Raw genomic sequence first — 22194 nt, forward strand, 5'->3', positions numbered from 1 at the left:
TTCTTGAGGGTAAATTTGACCTTAGTTTGCCATGTATGGAATGAATTGCCATCAAATTCTTCTACCTTTACTCAAGTATCCATGATAGGAAGGTCTTATCTTTGAGAGTGTATTCTCAAGGCAGTGTCTAATCCCTTATGCTTCAGTGTGCACCATGACCATATAAGTGCAAATTATAACTTAAAAAATCTGAAAATAACAATGATACTTGGTTGGCTTGGTCTTGATCTTTTTTACTTTTAAGGTACTTTGTGTTTGAAGACTCACATGAGGATGACATTGATTGGAGTAGGTCTTACTGCTTGATTTCAAAACCAAGGGCATTGTCTAGAACTCCTTCGGACCATACAAGTGTAGAGTTTTGCTCAAGAACCAAATAGCACTTCTCACATTAAAAATGCCTCAAAACATAAGGATAAATATAACTAACACTCCTTATATCATCAAGAAACATTGCTTAGCTTAGTGGTATAAGCCCTTTGTGTGAAGGGATGGATGCAATGTATGAATCCCAGTAGGAGCAAGAAAAAACCTTTTTTTTAACCTTCACAAAACTCCACTAGCTATCCGATTGAAATTGCTAGAATTTAAAAAATATTGTTCATCCCACTTGTAGCTATCTACAAGTCATAGTATCTCAAGCTACCTGGATTCAACAAAACAATTATGCTGACATTGAATATTCTCTAGTATTATCCTTTTAGTGCCTGCATGCGATGAGTTTCAAAATTTTCAATTTCTTGTACGTGACATATCTTCTACCACTTCCATGCCAAAATTCAGCCGGTAGCTCTGAATATCTTCATCACACTATCTGCAGGTTTCAAAAATTGCATCTTCAGTCCAGATTTCTATTCCCATGAACATAGAAAGAAGTCGTCTCTGAGTCCACTTCTAGAAGAAGAACTTAACCGACATCCATTCCTCTCACTCATTAAGCAAGAGTATCTCTTGTCCACACAGAGAATAAAAACAGCCGAGCCCTCAGCCGAAGGAAGGAGGCTTTGATACCATGTTGAAAATCATGGTAGAAAATTGCAGCAGAGCGAACTGATAATGTAAAAATACCCTTGCTCATCCTGCCAATCAAGTATGCAATAGCATTCTTGATTTTCATTGCCTCCCTGCAGTTCCAAATGCAATGCTGAATGGACTCTCTCCCTGCAAAACATCAGTTTCAGATTGAGCGTGTTTAGAAAAAATGGTTTAACTTGCAAAATCTCTTATGATTGTTCTTCCATCTGGTAAACAGCCCATTTCCCTTGCTTCCCTGGCTTCTTTGACTTTCTCAAGTTCCATTGGTTGAGAGAGAGGGAGCGACAGGTGTTCTAGTATCAGCTGCTAAAGAACAAAATGCCTATAAACATGCCAACTATCTGACATGGCTACAAGATATTCTTGTTTGCTCTTTGATGAAAAGATTGAAACGTTTTAGAAAGATACAAGCCCCAAGCTATGATTGTGTTACACATGTTTCCGTGTGATTTGTAGTTTGATATCTGACCACCCTCATAATTCTATTATCAATGTTTGGCTATATAAGATCATCTTAATACAGTTGCATCGAAGTAGGCACAAAAGAGAATCCACGAGAAGGATCATACCTGGGGAGAAAGGATTGAACAAGAATCTGAATGGTGTTCAGGTGCGTGACTCGCCAGAACATTTCATTTTACATCTTGAAACGTTAGTAGATTTAATAAAAATCTTGTACACTAATCCATAATTTTCAGATTGGAAACAATGCTGGACCTTTTACAATATTCTGACACAAGCTTTGAGAATAAGGAAGAACTATCTTCAAGAAGGCTTGCTGGTGAATTGTATTCTGCAATTTTCCCTACGAGTTGAAAACATCAACAGTTGGTTACTTATTTCAGGAATTAGCCATAACTAATAATCCAATCCATTCAGAATATACGGGCTTAATCTAACTCCTCAATTAACTTGACCTTTAGAGACTCCATTTCATGAAAAGATGTATTTTGACAAGTCTAGGGCATACCATCATTCAATACCAGAACCAAATCACTGTCTATCACAGTTGCAATACGGTGGGCAATTGTGATGACTGTCTGATCTGCAAATTCTGTTTGTATTGTGTCCCGAATAACACCATCAGTGATAGTGTCCACTGAAGCAGTAGCCTCATCTAGCACTAATATCTTTGTGTGCCTTAATAAAGCACGCCCAAGGCAAATCAGCTGGCGCTGCCCAACACTCCAATTCTCACCATTTTCCTTTACTGCATGCAATTTGCATTGAAAAAAGGGAAAATAAGTCCAAAGATGATTAGTGATCTGGAACTGTTTTTACACTTCCTTATGGTGCAGGATAGTTCCTGAAGCATGCACATCCTTTAGGAGTCAATTTTAACAAGCTTCAGCGAGTGTCTTAAACAGGACAAGACAATGCTCAAATCTTTGAAGCAAAGGGACAGCTCAGCGATTTGGTGATAGGAGATCACAATTTCAGTAAAATTCTCCGATAAACTTTCTATGTTCATTTGATGTACACCCTCCTTTTTCAAATCATTATAGCATGTATAAAAAAGAGACATCTTTGCAGTATTAGGAAGGAAATTCCACGTAGGCCTTGAAAATTTTGAGCAACCACCAAAACCTTGGCTCTTTTTTTGGGCATAGAAGACCTTGAGGCAATCCATTCCCCCCCCCCTTCCCCCCCAAAAAAAAATCATACCTTCTATTGATCCATTGAAAACAATACAAAAGATCACCTACTATCCAGGAGGAGCTAAAAGAGGAAAATCTGGCTTCCTTGCCTGCTACTTCTCTGAGTCCTAGCTCATTGCATGTGATATCCCCAAAACACGTGCAAACATCCACTGTGGTAGAGTTAAAAACCAATGAATTCCTTGATCTATGAAAATATTAAATACCCATATGCCAAGCCTTGCAAAAATGCTCTCCACACTGAGATCTTCCTAGAACTATCTATACGTTGCTCCCAAATTGTTCAGAAGTTGTAAATAACGTCCAGCCATATGTTGACAAGAGTGGTAGCAAGACATACCCCTGTCCATATGTCCAGCCATATGTTGACAAGAGCGGTGGTGGCAAGACATACCCACAGTCCCCGAATCACCAAGATGCATTGTGCCACCCAGATCTTCTAGGCAGTGATGTTGATAATCGTATCCAAGACGCTGTCATTGGGGGAGAAATTAAGGCCCTATCTGGGTGGGATGGGGTGTCTTCATGGATCTTCTAGATTAATTTAATGATGGGCAAACAGTGAATTCAAATATTATATGCTTAAGAGACAAGATTGGGTCAGGTTGACTCCCAACTTGAACTCCCACTAGGAAAAGTTAGAACCATCTTAACATTTCAAAGCATGAACCAAATATAAATTCGTCTTAATTTGATCAAACAAGGACCCAAAGACAAGTTCATCTTAAAATCATGGACGTCCCAAAAATCAATTTGTTAATCCCGTAAGACACCCCAAAAGACAAGTTCGTCATAATATTCCAAAAGACGCCCAAAGATGTTGTCTTAAATTGCCAAATGCCCTACTCCAAATGAAAAAGGCAACTTGTCTTAAAATATTGAGAATCTCCAATGACAATACCGTCTTCTACTACCATATTTGCAAAGACAAGGATACTTTCTAGAGGTCAAATATCTTCAACATCCATCGCACAAACTCGTCTTCTACCTTAAGTGAACTTCTTCACCCTCTTTGGATCTGTTTATTTTCAGTCTTCAGTGAATGCAAGCTACTAAAAGCAAGCCACATCCAAGCCATAATTTGTCCATCATTCTCCATCGTTCGCCTCCCTAGCATGCATTTCAGTGTCATCTTTATTCTTCTTCTAGTCATGGGACATGGTATCAATATTCCATCTAGGTACACAAGATATTTTATTGCTAGATGGACGCAAGGTTGGTTTCTCAATATCTATGCACCCAACAACAGAGGAGGGGGCAGCCTCTTTTGGAAAGAGTTGCTCTCTTGCCCTTGATTCATGGCTTATTTGTGGAGATTTCAATAAAGTGGAAGAACCCACAAATACGAAAGGAAGAGGAAGGATGCATTCACTCTCTTGAGACGGCCTCTTGGGATTCACCTCAAAGGTAGAGATTGTTGGTTTGATGATGTTTTCATGTCTACGACCCCTTCCTCATATTTTCATGATTAAATAGGACACTACACAACCCATTCATGTATGGATTGACAGCATCAACACTGATAATTAGGTATTGATAGAGGTGGAGCCATTTATAATGCTCCAAGTGTCTCTGCCTTTGATCACTTTCTGGTCATTCTTATGCTTTTTGAGCCCCATATCTCCTCTCACTTGACTACTATCAAGATTCCTAAAAGCTTTTAAACAGACGAAGAGCTCACAATGTCAATTCTTCGGATTTGGGGTTCCTACTTCTAAAATGATGCCTATTTTCTATATGATTTGGCAGCAATACTCCTTCATATAAGTGATTCTTTTCATTTTGTTTAAGGACGTAGGAGACTGGATGCTATTAGGAAGGAAGTAGGATGTTATTAGGAAGGAAGTTGCCATTGACTAGTGGCCTTATATAGAGAAGAGCAGAAAGGACCTATTGATGCTTGGGTTCAATTGCGCTTGGGTCTGGACAAGGCTCATTAGTAGTCATTTTTGGAGCAAAGGGCTAAGTTCTCTTATCATGCACAAGACTCATTTCGGATTAAGATGGCAAGAAGAGTCAATAAACACTTTTACTTTGTGAGTTATGCAAATTTTTAGTGAGTACTATGCCTCTCCTCTTCTTATCGTAGACCTTGATTCCCCAAAGGACAAGGCACGCCTGAGGGTCTGGGAGATCATTCTACTATCTGTCACTCAAGATATAAATTTGGTCTTGATGCACCTTATTTATAGAGGAGGATAAGGAGGCGTTTTCGCTCTTCATCAGGTTTCCCGAGCTCCCCCAAGTCTACCATTGCCTTCTTCATGTGATTGGGGAGCACTTTGGTATGGTCATTGAGATCCCCCCCCTCCCTGGGTCGCCCTTGACAGCTGCAGGCAACTAGGTCTAACGGGGTCCCTAGAGTTCGGATCCTTACGGAGCACCCTAACATTTTGGATGATCATATCTTGCTTCAATGCCTGCATGGGTCTATCTTTCGGCAGAGAGTGGAGGTTGTAGGAAGACAGGACCAGTGCAGGATCTGCAGGACCCTTGGGCATTTCGCCAGGGATTGCCCCAAGAAGAAGAAAAGGCCCAAAAAGCCTTCTGGTATAGCAGCTCCCCTTTGACCAAGGGGTGGGACAGTGGGACAGCTCTTGCGCCTGCTCCCCGACCTCAGCAAGGTGGTGGAATTGCTCTTCCACGACAAAGCGCTACTCCTCGACAAAGTGTCCCTTCGGTATCACTGCCTCCTGCCTCTGGTGTCTCGCGTCCTCCAGTAACACCCGCAACACTTCATTGGGTTCCAGTTCGTACGCAGCCTCCACCCTCGTCAGTTCAGGAGGCCGTTGTGATTCCACGTCCTTAGGAGCTTTGGAGTCTCCCGTTCTGGTTGTTCCCAATGTTGCACCTCACGCTATCGGTTGCAGCGTCAGTTGCAGCTCCTCCCCCGTACCCTTTGGTCGCCCCTCTCCCACTCACAAGGGTAGCCCCTCTCCCTGACCATGCACATTCTCTGGTTGGAGAGGGCTCCGCAATTTTTTAGACACAGTGTTCTTAGGAGCAGTCTTCAGCTACCCTCTTGGATAGAGGAAAGGGGGTTGGGTATCGCGTTATTCTTCAGCTCCCCTCTTGGATAGAGGAAAGGGGGTTGGGTATCGCGTTGATTCACTTCCCTCTAAAGGGATCCTCCGCACCCCTCTGTCAGGCATGATTCACAGGAACTCCTTTTCAGCCTTGGCAGATTTCTCCGAGGAGAACTTTGTGCCCTCTTCTTTTGGTGAGGCAGTGATTGGAATTCCTATTGATAGGGCGTCTTCTTCTTTAGGTGGCAGGGTGTTTTCTCCTGTTGAGTTTCCGCCACTTGGTTCCATCCCTCACTCTTTAAGCAGGAGGTCTTCCCTTGTTGAGGGGTTTGTTTCCGCCACTAGGTCGGGTAAGATGTTCCATTTTACATCCTCCCGCTGATGAGGATTGTTAGGTGGAACAATCAAGGCCTTGGTGTCATCCCTCATCGTTGCCGTAGACAACTGATTCAGAATCAGCTTCATCCAGGTGTTACTAGTGGCTCTATTGATGTCTTACTCTTGCAAGAGCACAAATTGGATGCTAGTGATTGTACAAAGTCAGGCAAGCTACCTTCAGGTCACGCCTTTTGGTCATCACCTACCTTTGGTACTACGGGAGGTACTTGTATTTCAATTTCGGATTCTTTTCTCCCCTTGGTTGTTGGACATGGTGTGATCTTACCCTCGAAAGCCTAGTGGATTCGTCTTTTGATTGGGGGTCGCAAGGTTGGACTCCTCAGCTTTTACACCCCCATTAACAAAGGGGATCATTTACTGCTTTGGAAGGAGTTGCTCTCCTGGACCCCCATTGCACATTTAGGGGTCATATGAGGGGACTTCAACATGGTAGAGTTACCCTCAGATAAAAAAGGGGACAGAGAGGGCGGCATCCATTCTTTGGAGAGGGCAGCTTGGGATGCCTTCCTCTTCAGTTTCAATGGCAGAGATGTTTGGCTTGACGATGCTTTACACACTCAGTCACAGTCATTCCTGTATTCTTGGTCGAACAGGAGGCCGCACATGCTTATCCATGCACGAATTGATTGATTTTATGTTGATGATTGGGCCTTGGATAGAGGAGGATCGATTTGCATTGCCAATGGGATTTCCACTTCGGATCACTTTCCAGAGGTTCTGATGGTTTCCAAACCGTATTTGAGAGGACGGTCTACCAGCATTAGGATTCCTGATACCCTTTATGCAGAGGACCTCTTTGGAGATCTGGGTTTCTCATATGCAGGGTGGAGTGCCCTCCCCTTCACATATGGCAACACCCCTCTCTGATATTAGCGACTTTTATAAACTAGTTGCTAGTTACCAGGAGACGTGAGATTCTTAGGCGAGAAATTGGTATTCGCCACAACAGTTGGCAACTTTGCTGAGGGAAGAGCAGAAGAGGCCACTTGATGCTTGGATTCAGGAGGGGCTCATCAGCAAATATTGTTGGATTAGAGAGCTGAGTTTTCCTTTCATGCACGAGAGTCCTTCTAGATACAGATGGGAGGTAGAGTCAATAAGCAGTTTTTCTCTACTCATGGCCCCAGACATAGTAGAGAGAGTCTCTCAACTTATTGACTAAGACGGAGTTTTGCAGTCAAATCCAAATGCCATCATGCGCATAGCTACCTATTTTTATGCCACCCTTCTTTCATCAGATCCTGGTAGTGTGGCTGCAGATGATGATGCCAGAAAGGTCATTTGGCAATATAACTCTAGGTTGGTGAGTCCACATATGAGAGTCTCTCTTGACACACCTTTTACCAACCTAGAATTCAGGACTGGTCTTCTTGCCCTTCATCATGGTAAGTGGCAAGGTTCAAATGGGCTTACATCCTCCTTTTTATTGACCTTTTGGGATATGATTGGGGATCACATCACCTCAGCCCTGCAGAGCATTTGTGACTCCCGTGAGATGCCTGGCTCACTTACGGAGGGTCTCATACATTTAATCTCAAAAGGGAGGTGCAAAAATTTAATGTCGCAGCGGAGATCACTCTCTTGCTTGTTACAAAATCCTAGCGAAAGCAATCTGCCTGCGGTTGCATCCCTTACTCCCTGATCTTATTCATGATACACAGAAAGGGTTTGTTCATGGCAGAAGCATTTTTATAATATATTCTCCTTTTGGGAAGCTTCTAAGTGGGCCATGAAGAGCGGTCAAAAGCTTGCAAATCTACTCTTGGACCTAAAGCCCTTCACAGACACAACATCAATTGCACACCTCAACATCGACTATCATCATGTTCTATTCATCGAGAGGACGGTGGTTGATATTGGCGAGGGAACTGTTCTAGGATACAGAGATCATCCAAGACTATCTAGTGGACTGGCGGACAAGATCACCTGGTTGTCCCGATCAGGTGATGGACATGGCCACATCGATGACATGGTCATATGGATGACATAGTCACATGGAGAACATGGTCACGAGGATGACACAGTCACATGGAGGACATGGTCACGAGGATGACATAGTAACATGGAGGGCACGGTCAAGAGCAGGACATGGTCACTTATTATCCAAGCAGATGACCATGCATCAAGGATCTTCATCCACCTCCTGTCAGACTGATAGGTGGCACACATGCTTCATCCATCGGCTCCTTGTCAGAGATAGGGTGGCAGTGCACATGTAGTAGTTACGATGCACCACCTCGGTAGAAGCTAGCCAATTTGTAGAAGGCATGAAGAAATGGAGCGGCGGGATGGCTAAGGGGGGGACAGCCAATAGAAGGAGGAAGGAGAATTCCGCTAGAGAAGGTGAGGGTGAAGAGGGGATGGGGATTCATTAATCATTGTTCGGGGTTTGAGAGAGAGAGAGAGAGAGAGAGAGGGAGAGGCTTGAGCTACGAGCTCGCTCCATCTCTGAGGTGGATTGGTGTACATGGTTCTATTTTCATTCTATGATATGCATCTAGTTCATATTGTGCCCTCTATGTCGACTGTTTTTGTAGACAAGTCTATCCTACACCACCAAATCATTGTGTGAGGGCATTTTGTTGTGTAGTACTTGGGCACTATATATACCAAGTACTTGTACTTCATTTTCATTGAGCATTCTATGGGATTTCTATGTGACCACTTCTTGCTCACTTGTGTTCACAACCTCTCTCCATTTTGTTCCTTCATGTGGTATCAGAGCCTCTCTCACTAGTATCTGGTTCCTGCCTTGCTTTCTGTTACACAACAAGTTCACCGGTGTCCGGACCTCCAATTTTGCCTATTCTTCTCGTCAAGGTGAGCAAGCACTTGCCACCCAAGGAAAGGGCAGATTTCAGCAAAAGGGAGGTCATTTTCAGAAAAAGAACAGCCATACATATCAGCCCAAGAATGAGGGGAATGCAAGTACAAATCAAGGTCCTAAGGTGAAGAAGTACAAATGCAATTATTGTAAACATCCAGGTCATTATATTGCAAAGTGTCACAAAAGGATTGCTAATGAGAAGAAAAGGCCATGCACAAGCAGTAATTTTGTTGCTGATGTCTTGTGATGCATCATTTGCACATGTAACCTGTTTGCCATGAACAAGCGAGATTTCCTCAAACCACTCCTTTCTAGGAGCCATGTGCTTAGTAGCACCACTATCCAAATATTTATCAATGGCACCAAAAGAAGCATCAATAGACTGAGCACGTGCACTAGAATCCCTCCTTGGCATCAAAGCTGTCCTAAACTGCAGCAAACCAAAAATCTTTGTCCTCTTGTTCAAAGTGTGCCTGTGGTGGAACATTTGCATTTTCAGCTGCATTGGTATGTACCAGATTTGAGAAAGAATTTATTTTCAGTTTCTTCTATTGCCCGTGATCAACACATGCTTGTTGAGTTTCAAGATGATCAATGCAGGATCAAGGATCGCAAAAAAGGGAATGAAATTGTGGCAACGTGGACTTATGATAAAGGACTATAGAAGCTTGATGCTCAGCCCTATGTTCAGCATGCTTTGGCAGTCCTTTGCTTCTCCAAGTGATTTATGGCATGCCAGGTTTGGTCATGTTCATAAGAGGGCATTGTCCTACTTGTACAACAATGAAATGGTTCATGGAATGCCAAAATTACAGCAGCCAGATAATGAAGCCTATGAAGGGTGTGCTCTTGGCAAATTGCACCGTCTTCCTTTCAAGAAGGATGGCTCAGGTTCAATGAAAGCCACTCAAGTTTTGCAAATTGTATGTGTGTGTGTGTATGTGTGTGAGTGATGGGGAGAATTTCAGATCATCTTCGGCTCCGTTTCCGGAGTCACAGATTTGGGAAACATTTTTGGTTATTTGGCAGATTTATGAGGTCTTTGTCTCAATACTCACTCTTTCTCTCATGGGTGAGATATTGGGCTCTTTGGACAATCTGGAATGAGCATAATTTGGCATACTTGGGCCGGCAGATTCACAAGTCATATGAATCTTTCCGAGCCTCATTGCGGCAATCCTTATATGATGTCTGCCATGAGGGTGATCTACATGCTTCTTGCATAGAGCTTTTCTTTTTATTCTTCTGATCTTTGGGATACTCTCCATTTTGGAGACTTTCCATCTTGTAAATTTATGAGAATATAAATATAATGCACTAGATTTTACCAAAAAAAAAAGTGTGTGTGAGTGATGGGGTGTGAGAGAGAGTGAGAGAAGCCTTCCCCAACAGCTCTAGACCCTCCCCCAACCTGCCCATGAGCCTCAGCTTCCTGTTGCACTGCATCAGAGCTCAAAATACGGTGATTTGGAGGATCTACTATCTGCTGTACAGCCCGCCACAGCCCCGTACAGATTCCGTACAGGTGTACGGCCTATACGGACTGTTTTGCCTGATACAGGTTGCTGCTGCCAGTTCATCTCCGGCTCTTGGATCTATTTTATACAGGGTTTTGCTTGCGGACTGCATCTATACACTGATTTTGAAGGCTCTTTGCTCCCGTTTCTCTCCTCTTGGGTCTTTGGATCCAGTGCACCTTTTCCATCGCCAAAATCTTCCCTCTTTCTCTGAAATATAGTTCATCTGGGAATTTTTGCTGGTTTTTTCTCTCTTTTCCTCTATAAAACTGTTTTTTATCTTCTCTCGACCTCTACATCTCTCTTTCCCCTTTTTCTCTTTACAAATACACTCTTTTTCTCTTCTTTGTGGGCTTTTTTTGGGACTCTTTTTTTTTCTCTACTATCACTTTACAGATACCTCCTTTCAGGGTTCCACCTTCTTCCAAAAATATGGCGGAATATTCCTTTGAAAAAACTTTTCAAAAGGATCGTTCAGTTCAATGCAAGAAGCAAAAGCAGGCTGAGGGTCAGCATGACCCGGTACATAATTCTGTTGAGGCACAACTGGTCTATGATGTCATGCATGAAGGATTTGCAGACACAAGGAAAGAGTGGAAAGACTCGGTTCCATCGGTTGGCCTCATGGTTGAAGTGGATGAAATTGTGGATCCAGTTAGAGAATATGCCAAAAATGCAGTCATTTTATTTTTCCCAGGTCGGATGCCATCTGCTGCAGAGGTAGGCAACTGGTTGACTCGCACACTGGCTGGCTCGTTTGTTCGCAAGGTACACTATGCAGCCAGGGGTTTTTTTAAGGTCATTATGGTAGATGAGATTCACAAGCAAATGCTTTTGGAACATTCGCCCCTCTTTTTTGGGCAACAAATGGTGGTGCATGTATTGCCATGGTCTCCCACAAGGGATTTTCATGCTTTGATCCGACACCGATGTCCGGTTTGGGTTGAAGTTGTAGACTTCCCCCAATGTATGGCTTCACTCTTGCCTAAAATTGCAGCGACTTTAGGCAAAGTGGTTTGCCCACCGTGGCCTAATGGCAACTCGAATCGATTTTGTATTCTCTGGGATACTGATAATCCCACACCAGACTCTTATTCAGTCACGGTGAACAATGTCGACATGGGAAGTGCTTTTTATAAATTGAAATGGGGATTATTTGCAGGGACTTGCTTTAACTGCAAAAAATTTGGACACATGGCTTCACAGTGTCCAATGAATCAGCATAAAATGCCTGCTGCTACTTTGCCTGTTCAAATGCCTACTAAGGATGCTCCTACCTCTATTGGAAACAAAAACAAAGGTAGTAGACAGTTTTTTGGAACTCAAGATAAAGGCAAAGCTCTAGTGGTTTCAAATGGGAATGTTTCTTCACATTCACCTCCTGCTATTCAACCCTCAACAAAAGGACCGAAACCTCCAATTGATGGATGGAAAAGTCCAAGAAAATTTATTTCTGCTCGAAGACTTCCACCCCCTCACACTTGGAATGGTGCGTCTTCTAGTGGAAACTCCCCAGAGGTCAATACAGGAATTGGGATCACATGGGCTGCAGTGACAACTAGCAGAACACTCTTCCCTGAAGAAGAGGTTGCTGCTTTGCTGTCTACCCCTCAGGTGGATATTTCTTCTAAGGGAAGATGCCTTGACCCTGAGATCGAAATGCAGGGTTGACATCATGAAAATTTTATGTTGTACATAGCTGTTATTTTACTATAAATATCTGTAAATATGACTGCTCATATCAAATGTTTTACATTTAATGTCCAGGGGATGTGTGACAGTAGGAAATGGAAATCTGTGTGGCTGTATATCAATCGATTTCAGCCTAACATAGTGGCATTACAAGAACACAACCAACATGTCTATGCAGGAAAGACAGGTCACTACTGTGGCTATGATATTTTCTATGCTGGGGAGCACTCTTTCTCAGGGGTAGTCTTTCTGATCAAGCATGAGCTTCAGCCAGTTATTGCTTTAAATGACAATCAAGGCAGATGGCTTATTCTTCAATGCATCATTCAAGGAGAGGTGTTTGAATTCGCTTCTGTCTATGCACTTCAATCCTCTCGAGAAAGAACTGCAATTTGGGATGCCATGCAACAATATCCATGGAGATATCATGCCTTTATATGTGGGGATTTCAATAATGCTCCACAACAGGGTGACAATACCTCCGGACATACTCATATGTTAACCCCTGAAAGGCATGCATTGTCTCAATTACTGATGCATCTTGATTTGGTTGATCTTTGGAAGGAATTGCAGCCTTTGTCACCCAGATACACCTTCCAACATAATGCCCTTTCTTCTTATCAGGCACGTTTGGATCGATGGTATAGTGTAGCTCCGCAACAAAATGGTGATGTTACATGCAAAATGTGGATTGACTATGCCTTTGTGCATTCAGATCATGCACCTCTATGGTTGAGGTTATCCTTTTATGATAAGCCAGATGATAGATTGCCACAAAGGCGACATCTGATAGTGAACAATAGTTATTTGCAGCATGCTAATTTCAAGGCCATGGTTACTGAAGCATCTCATTCTCTGTCTTCTCACAGACATATTGATATTGATAATGCATGGGATTCTTTTGTTTCCAAAATGCAAGTTTTGATTAGAGGTTATGGTAAGTCTTACATGAAGACTCTGAGAGAAACTATTGCTCACGCCAAATTCACTTGTCAGGACCTCACCGAACTCGGTCATCTTCGTTCGTTGTCCCTGCATGAGCAAACAACACTATGCCAAGCTAGACATTGTCTTCAACTCAATGATCACAGGAAACTGGTTAAATGGGAGACTAGAGCAAGACAAAGAGCCTTCACAGATAAAGGCTGCTCTTCCAAACAATTTTTCAAAAGCTTGCATCAGAAGAGATTAAAAACAGAAATTTGCACGGTGCTTTTGCCTGATGGTTCATGGACTATCTCACACAAAGTCACAGCTTGCTTCTGTTTGTGTGCATCATTTCTCTCAGCAGTTTGGTTATGCAGTTCCTCCCTCGTAGCAGGTTCTGACTGCAAGAAATTTACTGTTACAGCATGTTTCTCCTATTATTTCCACTACTCAAGCTTTGGAATTGGAGGAACCTTTTTCTGAGAGGGAATTGTCAGATGCAATCAAATCCTGTGGTAGATGGAAATCTCTAGGATGGGATGGTCTTACAGTTGAGTTTTTTCTAGAATATTGGCCTCTTTTGAAGCATACATTGCTGCATATGGTGAACGCTGCTTGGCAAAATCAGAAAATGCCAGACACATGGAAGAGAGGTCTTGTTAAACTCCTTCCAAAAAAGCAAATTTGTGAATCTTTGGCTGACTAAAGACCTATCACCCTTATGCCAGTCATTTACAAAGTTACTACCAAAATGATTGTCGATCGGCTAAAGGGGTTTTTACATGATGGGTTGCATCCTGCGCAATATGGACTCTTGGTTGTTTTGTTCGGCAAGGATGTCCCCTAAGTGCTTTACTTTTTGCCATAGCCACTCATCCAATGCTTCAATATCTGGACACCTTTTGGACACTGGCTAGTTGCACGGCTTGGAGATTCCTGGCAGCCGTAGCATGATCGCTCAAGCATATGCTGATGATTCTTTCTTTACCCCAAAAAATACTCGGAGTGATCTGTCCATGATTATGCAGGCTCTTTCTACATATGGATTGGTTGCTGGTCTTCGGGTCAATTTTCAGAAATCAAAATTGTTGCCGTTGCATGCTCATGAATGGCATAGTCTTTTGTGGCCTCGGGAAATTGTTCCCACTTCTCAATTGATTCAGCATCTTGGCTATCCTCTAGGTTGGGGACTCACCCGTTCTCAACAAACTGATTGGGTGCTCACAAAGTTGAGGGCAAAACTTGAATATTGGAAGCTTGCAACTTGGCCATTACATGCTCGTTTGCAAATAACACAATCCATTTTGATAGCATACATACAATTTTATCTACCTCTCATCATGTTCACTAAGGCAGATCTGGTTTCCTTTTTGTCTGCTATCATGGAAATTTTCTGGTGTTCAAAAAATGGCAAGAAAAGTTTCAGATTACTCTCTATGCATCGTCTCTGCTCTCCAAAGATGCACGGGGGTCTGAACATTCTCAATATTCAAATGCATCTACTTGCTCACAGAGGGAAAATGATTTTGCAGTTTATGAAAGGAGATCAGCCTTAGGCTTTCATGATCCGCTCTCTTTTATTACATATTGATACTTCTGCTTTTGGGCATTGGCAACCTACCCAGTGGGATTTCCTATTTGGCTCTATCCAAGGCAAGATTAGAGGCTGCCCTTTTGTCTCTCATCTACTTCTTGATTGGAAACATATTTTATCCCACTTGGAATGGAATGGCAGGGATTCTTTGTCGGGCAATTCTTTGAGGGCTGAGAATATTTATTGGTCTAAAGTATTCCACCCTTCTTTGGCCATACAAGAACCCAGACGTTCTTATTTTATCTCTTTCAAAGGCATTTCTTCTATGGCGGATGTACTTCAGGATGATGGCACTCTTTTATCCTTTTCTATGGCTGCTAGCAAATACGGTTTGGGAGCTCATTATCGTCCTTTATGGCATCAGATTTCAGCAATGCTTCAACTGTTCTTGCCGGTACCTCGTTTGGAACTTTTGAATAGGCTTGAGGATTGGACTTTACAGTCTTCTTCCTCTTCAGCCTGTCCTTTGAAGCTCTCACATATCACAGTGTCATCTTTGTATAAAGTGTTATTATTTCCGCCTTGGATTTCTGACAGAGCAAATTCTGTTTGGCATATGGATCGCCCACTAAAGTGGTGGAGAAAGCGACTGCGTCTCCTTTGGCATTATAAAGTCCCTCTTCAGCAACAGCTTTTCCTTTGGCGAGTCCTACTTGGCATTTTTCCATCTGGCCAATTACTCGCACATAGACATATTGCTCCGGCTATTTGCCACAGATGTCTACACTCTGCTGAATCTGTGCTTCACATCTTCTGGCACTGTCCACACACTTGTGATTTCATCGCTCTCATCTGACAGAGGCTTCGAGCGAGATTTCCTACTGTTACTTTTGGCAGGTTCTTCTGGTTGTTTGGTTTTCATCCAGCTAGACAGGGTTTTGATCTATTTTTTGTATGGGTACGCTACTGGGCACTGTGGACTCTATGGATGGACAGAAATCATAGAGTCTTTGGTGATCCCCTGTTTTCATCTTTTGTTTTTTTCAAACAATCTCTGCAGCAATCATTCTATGATTGCGTTCAGCCTCATTCGTTTGATCAAGATGTATATACAACTTATACTGAGATTTTCAGTTGAGTAGTAGTTACTCTACTTTTGAAGTAACTATGAATGTAATTATTTTACAGCAATAAAAGATTTCTTCCCACCAAAAAAAAAAAAGTGTGTGTGAGTGATGGGCTCTCCTGCTCCCTCCTCCCTGCCCGTACCCTTGTCCCCCCTTGTACCTCCTCATCTTTCCTCTGATCCCTCCCCGTACCTGTAGTACAGCCTCCTCTTCAATCCGTACACATTCCTCCCGCCGTACAGCCCCCGTTTTCTCCCGTATAGCGTCCGTACAGTTTGCTTGCCATGAAAAAAAAAGTCAAAAATCCGTACAGTCAGAAAATCCGTACGATTTTGTCCGTACAATCAGAAAATTCCGTACAGTTTGCTTGTCAGGAAAAAAATAAATCGTACTGTCGAAATTCCGAACGATTTCGTCCGTACAGCCAGGAAAACACCGTACAATTTTGTACGTGCTGTGCTTTCCTCCTTGTAAAGCGTTGCTGCTTCCAAGTTTTTTCCTTAACTCGAACGGCGGATTATTCCTACGAGAAAACCTTTCACAAAGACAAGTCGGTTTCCAACAAGAAACAAAAACAGGTGATGGATTTAGATGATTCCCTTCATGACTGTACTGAGGCTCAGCTTGTTTATGAGGTTATGCATGAAGGGTTTGAAGACACCCGTAAAGGTTGGAAAGATCCACTTCCCACCACTGGCATTATGGTGGAAGTGGATGATATATTTGATCTAGTTAAGAAGTATGCAAAGCATGCCATTATAATTTTCTTCCAAGGACGGATGCCTGCTGCTGCAGATGTTGGGAATTAGTTGACTCGAACCCTGGGTGGTTCTTATGTCAAAAAAGTTCATTATGCAGCGAGGGGCTTTTTTGAGATCATCATGGCTGATGAGGAGCACTGTCACGTTTTGCTGGAGCACTCTCCTCTTTTCTATGGCCAGCAGATGGTCCATGTTCTGCCTTGGTCTCCCACCCGGGATTACCAGGCATTGATTCGGCATCGTTGCCCTGTTTGGGTAGAAGTTGTGGATTTTCCTCAATGCTTGTCTTCTCTTCTACCTAAAATTGCAGCTTCCCTCGGTAAGGTGGTATGTCCACCACGACCCAATGGAAATTCGAATCGCTTCACAATGCCCTTCCCGAGCTCCACGGATGCCAGTGCAAGCTGAAATGGTTCAACCTTTGAATAAGAATGCAAATGCCTCTTCTGTGGTCAAAAACAAAGGGGTCAAACAGTTTTTCTCTGTTCAAGACAAAGGCAAAGCCCCGGCTGTCTCACATGGTAATGCTTCTTTTCCTGTGCCTTTGTCCTCTCCACCTCAAGGGAAGGGGGAAAAATTTTTGACTGATGGATGGCAAACTCCTCTCAAAGTGATCTCCCCCAGGCGACCTTTGCCTTCTCGGACTTGGAGTGGTGCATCCTCTCATGGGAAAACACCTGCTGAAAACTCTGGTGTTGGCTTGACCTAGGCTGCTGTGACTGCAAATCGGACCTTGTTTCCTGAAGAAGAAGTTGCTGCACTTTTGTCCTCTCCTCAGGCTGATGCTTCATCCCAGGGCAGAGGCCCAGTCATTGAGGTGGAAATGCAGATGTAGACAGCCCATTAGTTGCTGTACATACCTGTCCCATAACTGTAAATATGCTTGATCATCTGAAGTGTGTTACTCTCAATGTACAGCGAATGTGTGATGGTCGCAAAAGGAAACTGGTCTGGATGTATATCAGGCAATTGCAGCCTGATATAATTGCTTTGCAAGAGCATAATCAGCATATGTATGCTGGTCAAATAGGCCATTTTGCTGGTTATCCTCCTTGAACACTCCCCTTTGTTTTATGGGCAACAGATGATGCATGTTTTTCCCTGATTGCCCACCAAGGATTATGAGGCTTTAATTCGCCATCATTGTCTGGTATGGGTGGAAGTGGTTGACTTCCCTCAGTGCTTGGCTTCTCTCTTACCCAAAATTGCAGCATCATTGGGTAAGGTGGTGTGCCCTCCACGGCCAAATGGGAACTCCAACCGATTTTGCATTTTGTGGGATACTGATCATCCCACTCTTGACTCTTATTTTGTTACGGTGAATCAGGTGGATATGGGCAGTGCTTTTTACAAGCTCAAGTGGGGCCTGTTTGTAGGTGCATGTTAGAAGTTTGTCCACATGGCTTCTCAGTGCCCTCTTGTTATGCATAAAAGGCCTTTGGAAAATATGCCTTCTCAGATGTCTACTAAAGAAATGATGGGTCAGCCCATTCTCAAACAGAAGGGTGTCAAGCCTCTTACTCCAGCTCAGGAAAAAGGCAGGACACCTGTTGTGTCCAATGGGAATGCCCCTCCCTCTATGCCTTCCACCTCTCAGCCCAAAGGGAAAGACAAAACTTTGCAGGAGGTTTGGCAAACTCCCAGGAAAATTGTCACAGCTAGATGACCTTTACCTTCTCACACTTGGAATGGTGCATCCCCGACTGGTCGTACTCCTGAAGAAAATTCAAGAGTGAGTATTACATAGGCAGCCGTGACGGCCAGTCGGACTCTCTTTCCTGAAGAAGATATTGTTGGTTTGCTGTCCACTTCTCAACCAATTGTGATACCTCAGGGCCGGGGTCCGGATCTTGAGGTTGATATGCAGGCCTGATTTCAGTTCTCCCTCTGCTGTACATAATCTGTAAATATGCTGTCGAAACTCATATGTTTGACACTTAATGTACAGGGTTTGTGTGATGCTTCTAAATGGAAGACAGTCTGGGGGTATCTCAATCACTTACAGCCAGATGTGGTAGCTTTGCAGGAACATAATCAGCATGTGTATGCTGGACAGCATGGTCATTTTCACGGTTATGAGATTTTCTATGCTGGACAGCATTCCTTTTTGGGAGTGGTCTTTCTGATCAGGCATGATCTTCAGCCCTCTGTGACCTTCAATGATTCACAAGGTAGATGGATGGTTATGCAATGCATTGTATAGGGTGATATCTTTGAATTTGCATCTGTCTATGCTCCTCAATCCTCCCGTCATCGAGGACAGATTTGGGAAGATATGCAGAGATATCCATGGAGGAAGTATGCTTTTTTTTGTGGTGACTTCAACAATGCTCCGCAGCCAGGGAATAATACATCTAGCCATACACATACTAAATTGTTGCTTGATTTCAATTTTGCTGATCTTTGGACAGCATCTTATCCATTGCTGCCTGGGTTTACTTTCCAGCACAATGCTCAATCTACATATAAAGCTAGACTGGACAGGTGGTACAGAGTTGATCCTTAGCACTCTGATACTTTTACTACTACCTTGTCAATTGATTATGCATTTGTGCATTCTGCTCATGCACCTCTATGTTTGAGGATTTCTCTACATGACATGCCGGATGATCGGCTTCCACACAGAAGGCTCCTCATGGTTAACAATAGTTATTTGGATCATGATCATTTTAAGGCCATCGTGTATGATGCATGTCAACCTCTTTCACCTCTGAGTTTTATTGATACTAATTATGCCTGGGATGCATTTGTTGCTCGTATGCAATCAGTTATTCGGGATTATGGCAAAAATTATCTCAAAACATTGAGGGCTTGGGCAAAATCTACCTGTCAATCGTTGACTGAACTGAGTCATTTTCGGTCTTTGTCTCTTGAAGAATGCACATCTTTATGGCAAGCTAGACATTGTTTGCAAAGTAATGATCATAGAAAAATTGCCAAATGGGAGACAAGAGCTCGTGAGCGAGCTTTCTTGGATAAAGGTTGCTCGTCGAAGGGTTTTTTTAAAAGCTTACATCATAAGCGACAAGCTACCAATATTTGTCGTACTCTGCTTCCTGATGGACATTGGACTTCCTCTCGAGCTCAACTTGCTGCAGCTTGCATTCATCATTTTTCCAGGCAGTTTGGACAGGCTGATCCTCTTTCTCCGGCAGTATTGGCAGCCCGGACTCAATTACTACAGCATGTTTTCCCTATTGTTTCACATGCACAAGCTCTTGAGCTTGAATGCCCTTTCACTGAAACAGAATTGACCACTGCTGTCCGATCATGTGGTAAATGGAAATCTCCGGGGTGGGATGGCCTTACAGTGGAATTTTTTATTGCATACTGGGATCTTCTCTAGCCCATTTTGCTGTGTATCGTCAACCATGCCTGGGAACAACATATGCTAGTTTCTTGGAAAAAAGAGCTAGTAAAGCTTCTTCCCAAAAAACAGATTTGTGAATCATTGGCTGATTAGAGACCCATTACTCTTATGCCTGTCATTTATAAAATCATCACCAAAATGGTGGTTGATCGTATTAACGGATACTTGCATGATGGTTTACATCCTACACAATATCGTTTTGTTCCTCGCAGGCATATCATTGATAATATCGCAAATTCTTATGTTGGAATTGAGTATGCCAAATACACAGAGCAAGATGTTCTTTTACTCCAAGTTGATATTGCCAAGGCTTTTGATACTATTCAATGGGACTTCATCTCTCAAACAATGCATGCTTTGGGATTTGGGCAAAAATTGCAGCATATCATATACTGGCTGTATAGTGACAGTCAAGCTGCTTGTATTCTTTCTGGGGATATCTTTGAAGCACAGACTCTTCATTGCTCGGTGCGTCAAGGCTGTCCACTTAGTGCGCTCCTGTATGCTATAGCCACCCACCCCATGCTTCAGTATATGGATCATCTCGTAGCTATGGATAAGCTACATGGTTTAGAAATTCATGACAGTAAACCATTGCTTGCTTAAGCTTATGCAGATGATTCTTTTTTCACTCCCTGCAATACAAAGCAGGATCTTTCTAAGCTAATGCAAGCTCTTTCTTTATATGGTTTAGCTGTTGGGCTTCATGTAAATTTTCAGAAATCAAAATTGTGGCCTTTGCATTCCAAGGAATGGCACTCTCTTTTATGGCCTGGAGAAATCATCCCACCAACTCAATTGGTTCGTCATCTTGGCTATCCTTTGAGTTGGACACTTTCTCCTCATCAACAATCTGATTGGATTCTCGCAGCTCTCAAGAAAAGCTGTAGTACTAGAAATTGGCAACTTGGCCTCTGGATCTTCGTCTTTGAATTGTGCAATCTATTCTAATGCCTTATATTCAATTCTACTTGCCTCTTATTATGTTCAGCAAGGCTGATCTTGCCTCTTTTATGTCTGAGGTGCTGGAAATCTTCTGGTGTTCTCGCCATGGCAAAAAAAGCTTGCGTTTGCTTCCAGTACAGCAGCTTTGTTCTCCAAAGACGCATGGAGGTCTTAATATTCTTAATATCCATCTGCACATTCTTGCCCATAAGGGGAAACTCATGCTGCAGTTTTTGCAAAGTTCTCAACCATGGGCTGCCATGATTTGTCATTTACTCTTACATGTTGAATCTCCAGCTTTTGGTCATTGGCAGCTTTCCCAGTGGGAGTTCCTTTTGGTCTTGTGACAGGCAAAATCCTCGGCTGTCCTTTGGTTTCCCATTTGTTGATGGATTGGAAACATATCCTTTCTCACTTGGATTGGCATGGCAGTGATTCCTTGCAAGGCAACTCTTTCAGAGCTGAAAGTATACATTGGTCTAGAGTGTTCGCCCTTCCTTTGGCTTTGCAAGAGCCTCGACGTTCGTATTTTCTGAGTCTCAAGGGGATTCGTTTGGTTCAGGATGTTGTTGATGATGCTGAAATTCCCCTTACTTTTCCTCTGGCCGCTGCCAAATTTGGCCTTGGAATGCATTATCGTCCACTTTGGCAGAAGATTACTTTGATGCTCCAGCCTTTTCAGCCGTTTCCTCCATTGCATCTACAGGATCGTCTTCAAGACTGGACACTTTCTTCTGTGGGCTTGTCATACCGTCCTCTGCAGTTTGCACATATTACTGTCTCTTCTCTTTATAAAGTTCTACTTCCTCCGCCATTTATCTCGCAAAAGGCAAATCAGCTTTGGCATCTTCATCATCCTGTGAAATGGTGGCGGAAATGTTTGAGACAGATTTGGCATTCTAAGATTCCTCTCCGTTAGCAGTTTTTCATATGGAGAGCTTTGTTGGGTGTTCTTCCTCATGGACAACTCTTGGCACGACGACATAATGCTTCCTCTATTTGTCACAAATGTCTGGCTCCGAGAGAGACTGTGCCTCATCTCTTTTGGCATTGTCCTTCCTCTCATGCTTTCTTGGACTTCCTTGGGCAGATTTTGAGAGCTCGGTTTTCTCAGATTGCTTTTCGCAAGTTCTTCTGGCATTTTGGTGTACATCCACCCAGACAGGAGTTTGATTTCTTTTTTGTTTGAGTTCGGTACTGGGCACTCTGGACTCTCTGGAAGGATCGTAATCATAGGTCTTTGGTGAACCTATTTTTTCCACTTTCTCTTTCTTCAGACACTCTTTGCATCAATCGCTTTTTGATTGCTTGCAATCTCGTGTCTTTGATCCATAGTTACTATGGAACGTGAACGGCAACGGAACGTCGACCCCCTG

General features: G+C 43.0%; 1 protein-coding gene across 2 annotated transcripts in view; it reads right to left on the reverse strand.

The window, feature by feature from the left end:
- Positions 1 to 562: 562 nt before the first annotated feature.
- LOC147901397 (ABC transporter C family member 5-like) overlaps positions 563 to 22194 on the reverse strand; it is a 91849-nt gene continuing 70217 nt past the window's right edge. For both annotated transcript variants that reach the window (XM_087375692.1, XM_087375694.1), the window contains 3 exons: positions 2006 to 2245; positions 1605 to 1840; positions 563 to 1161 (listed from right to left, as the gene is read on the reverse strand). In XM_087375692.1, coding sequence (XP_087231818.1) covers positions 1716 to 1840; positions 2006 to 2245 — 365 coding nt within the window. In that variant the 3' untranslated portion in view covers positions 563 to 1161; positions 1605 to 1715. The remainder of the gene's footprint in view (positions 1162 to 1604; positions 1841 to 2005; positions 2246 to 22194) is intronic.

This window comes from Dipteris shenzhenensis, chromosome 6, assembly GCF_047967505.1.
Source record: "Dipteris shenzhenensis isolate YYH24624 ecotype China chromosome 6, Dip_SZ_1.0, whole genome shotgun sequence".
Classification (NCBI taxonomy): domain Eukaryota; kingdom Viridiplantae; phylum Streptophyta; class Polypodiopsida; order Gleicheniales; family Dipteridaceae; genus Dipteris; species Dipteris shenzhenensis.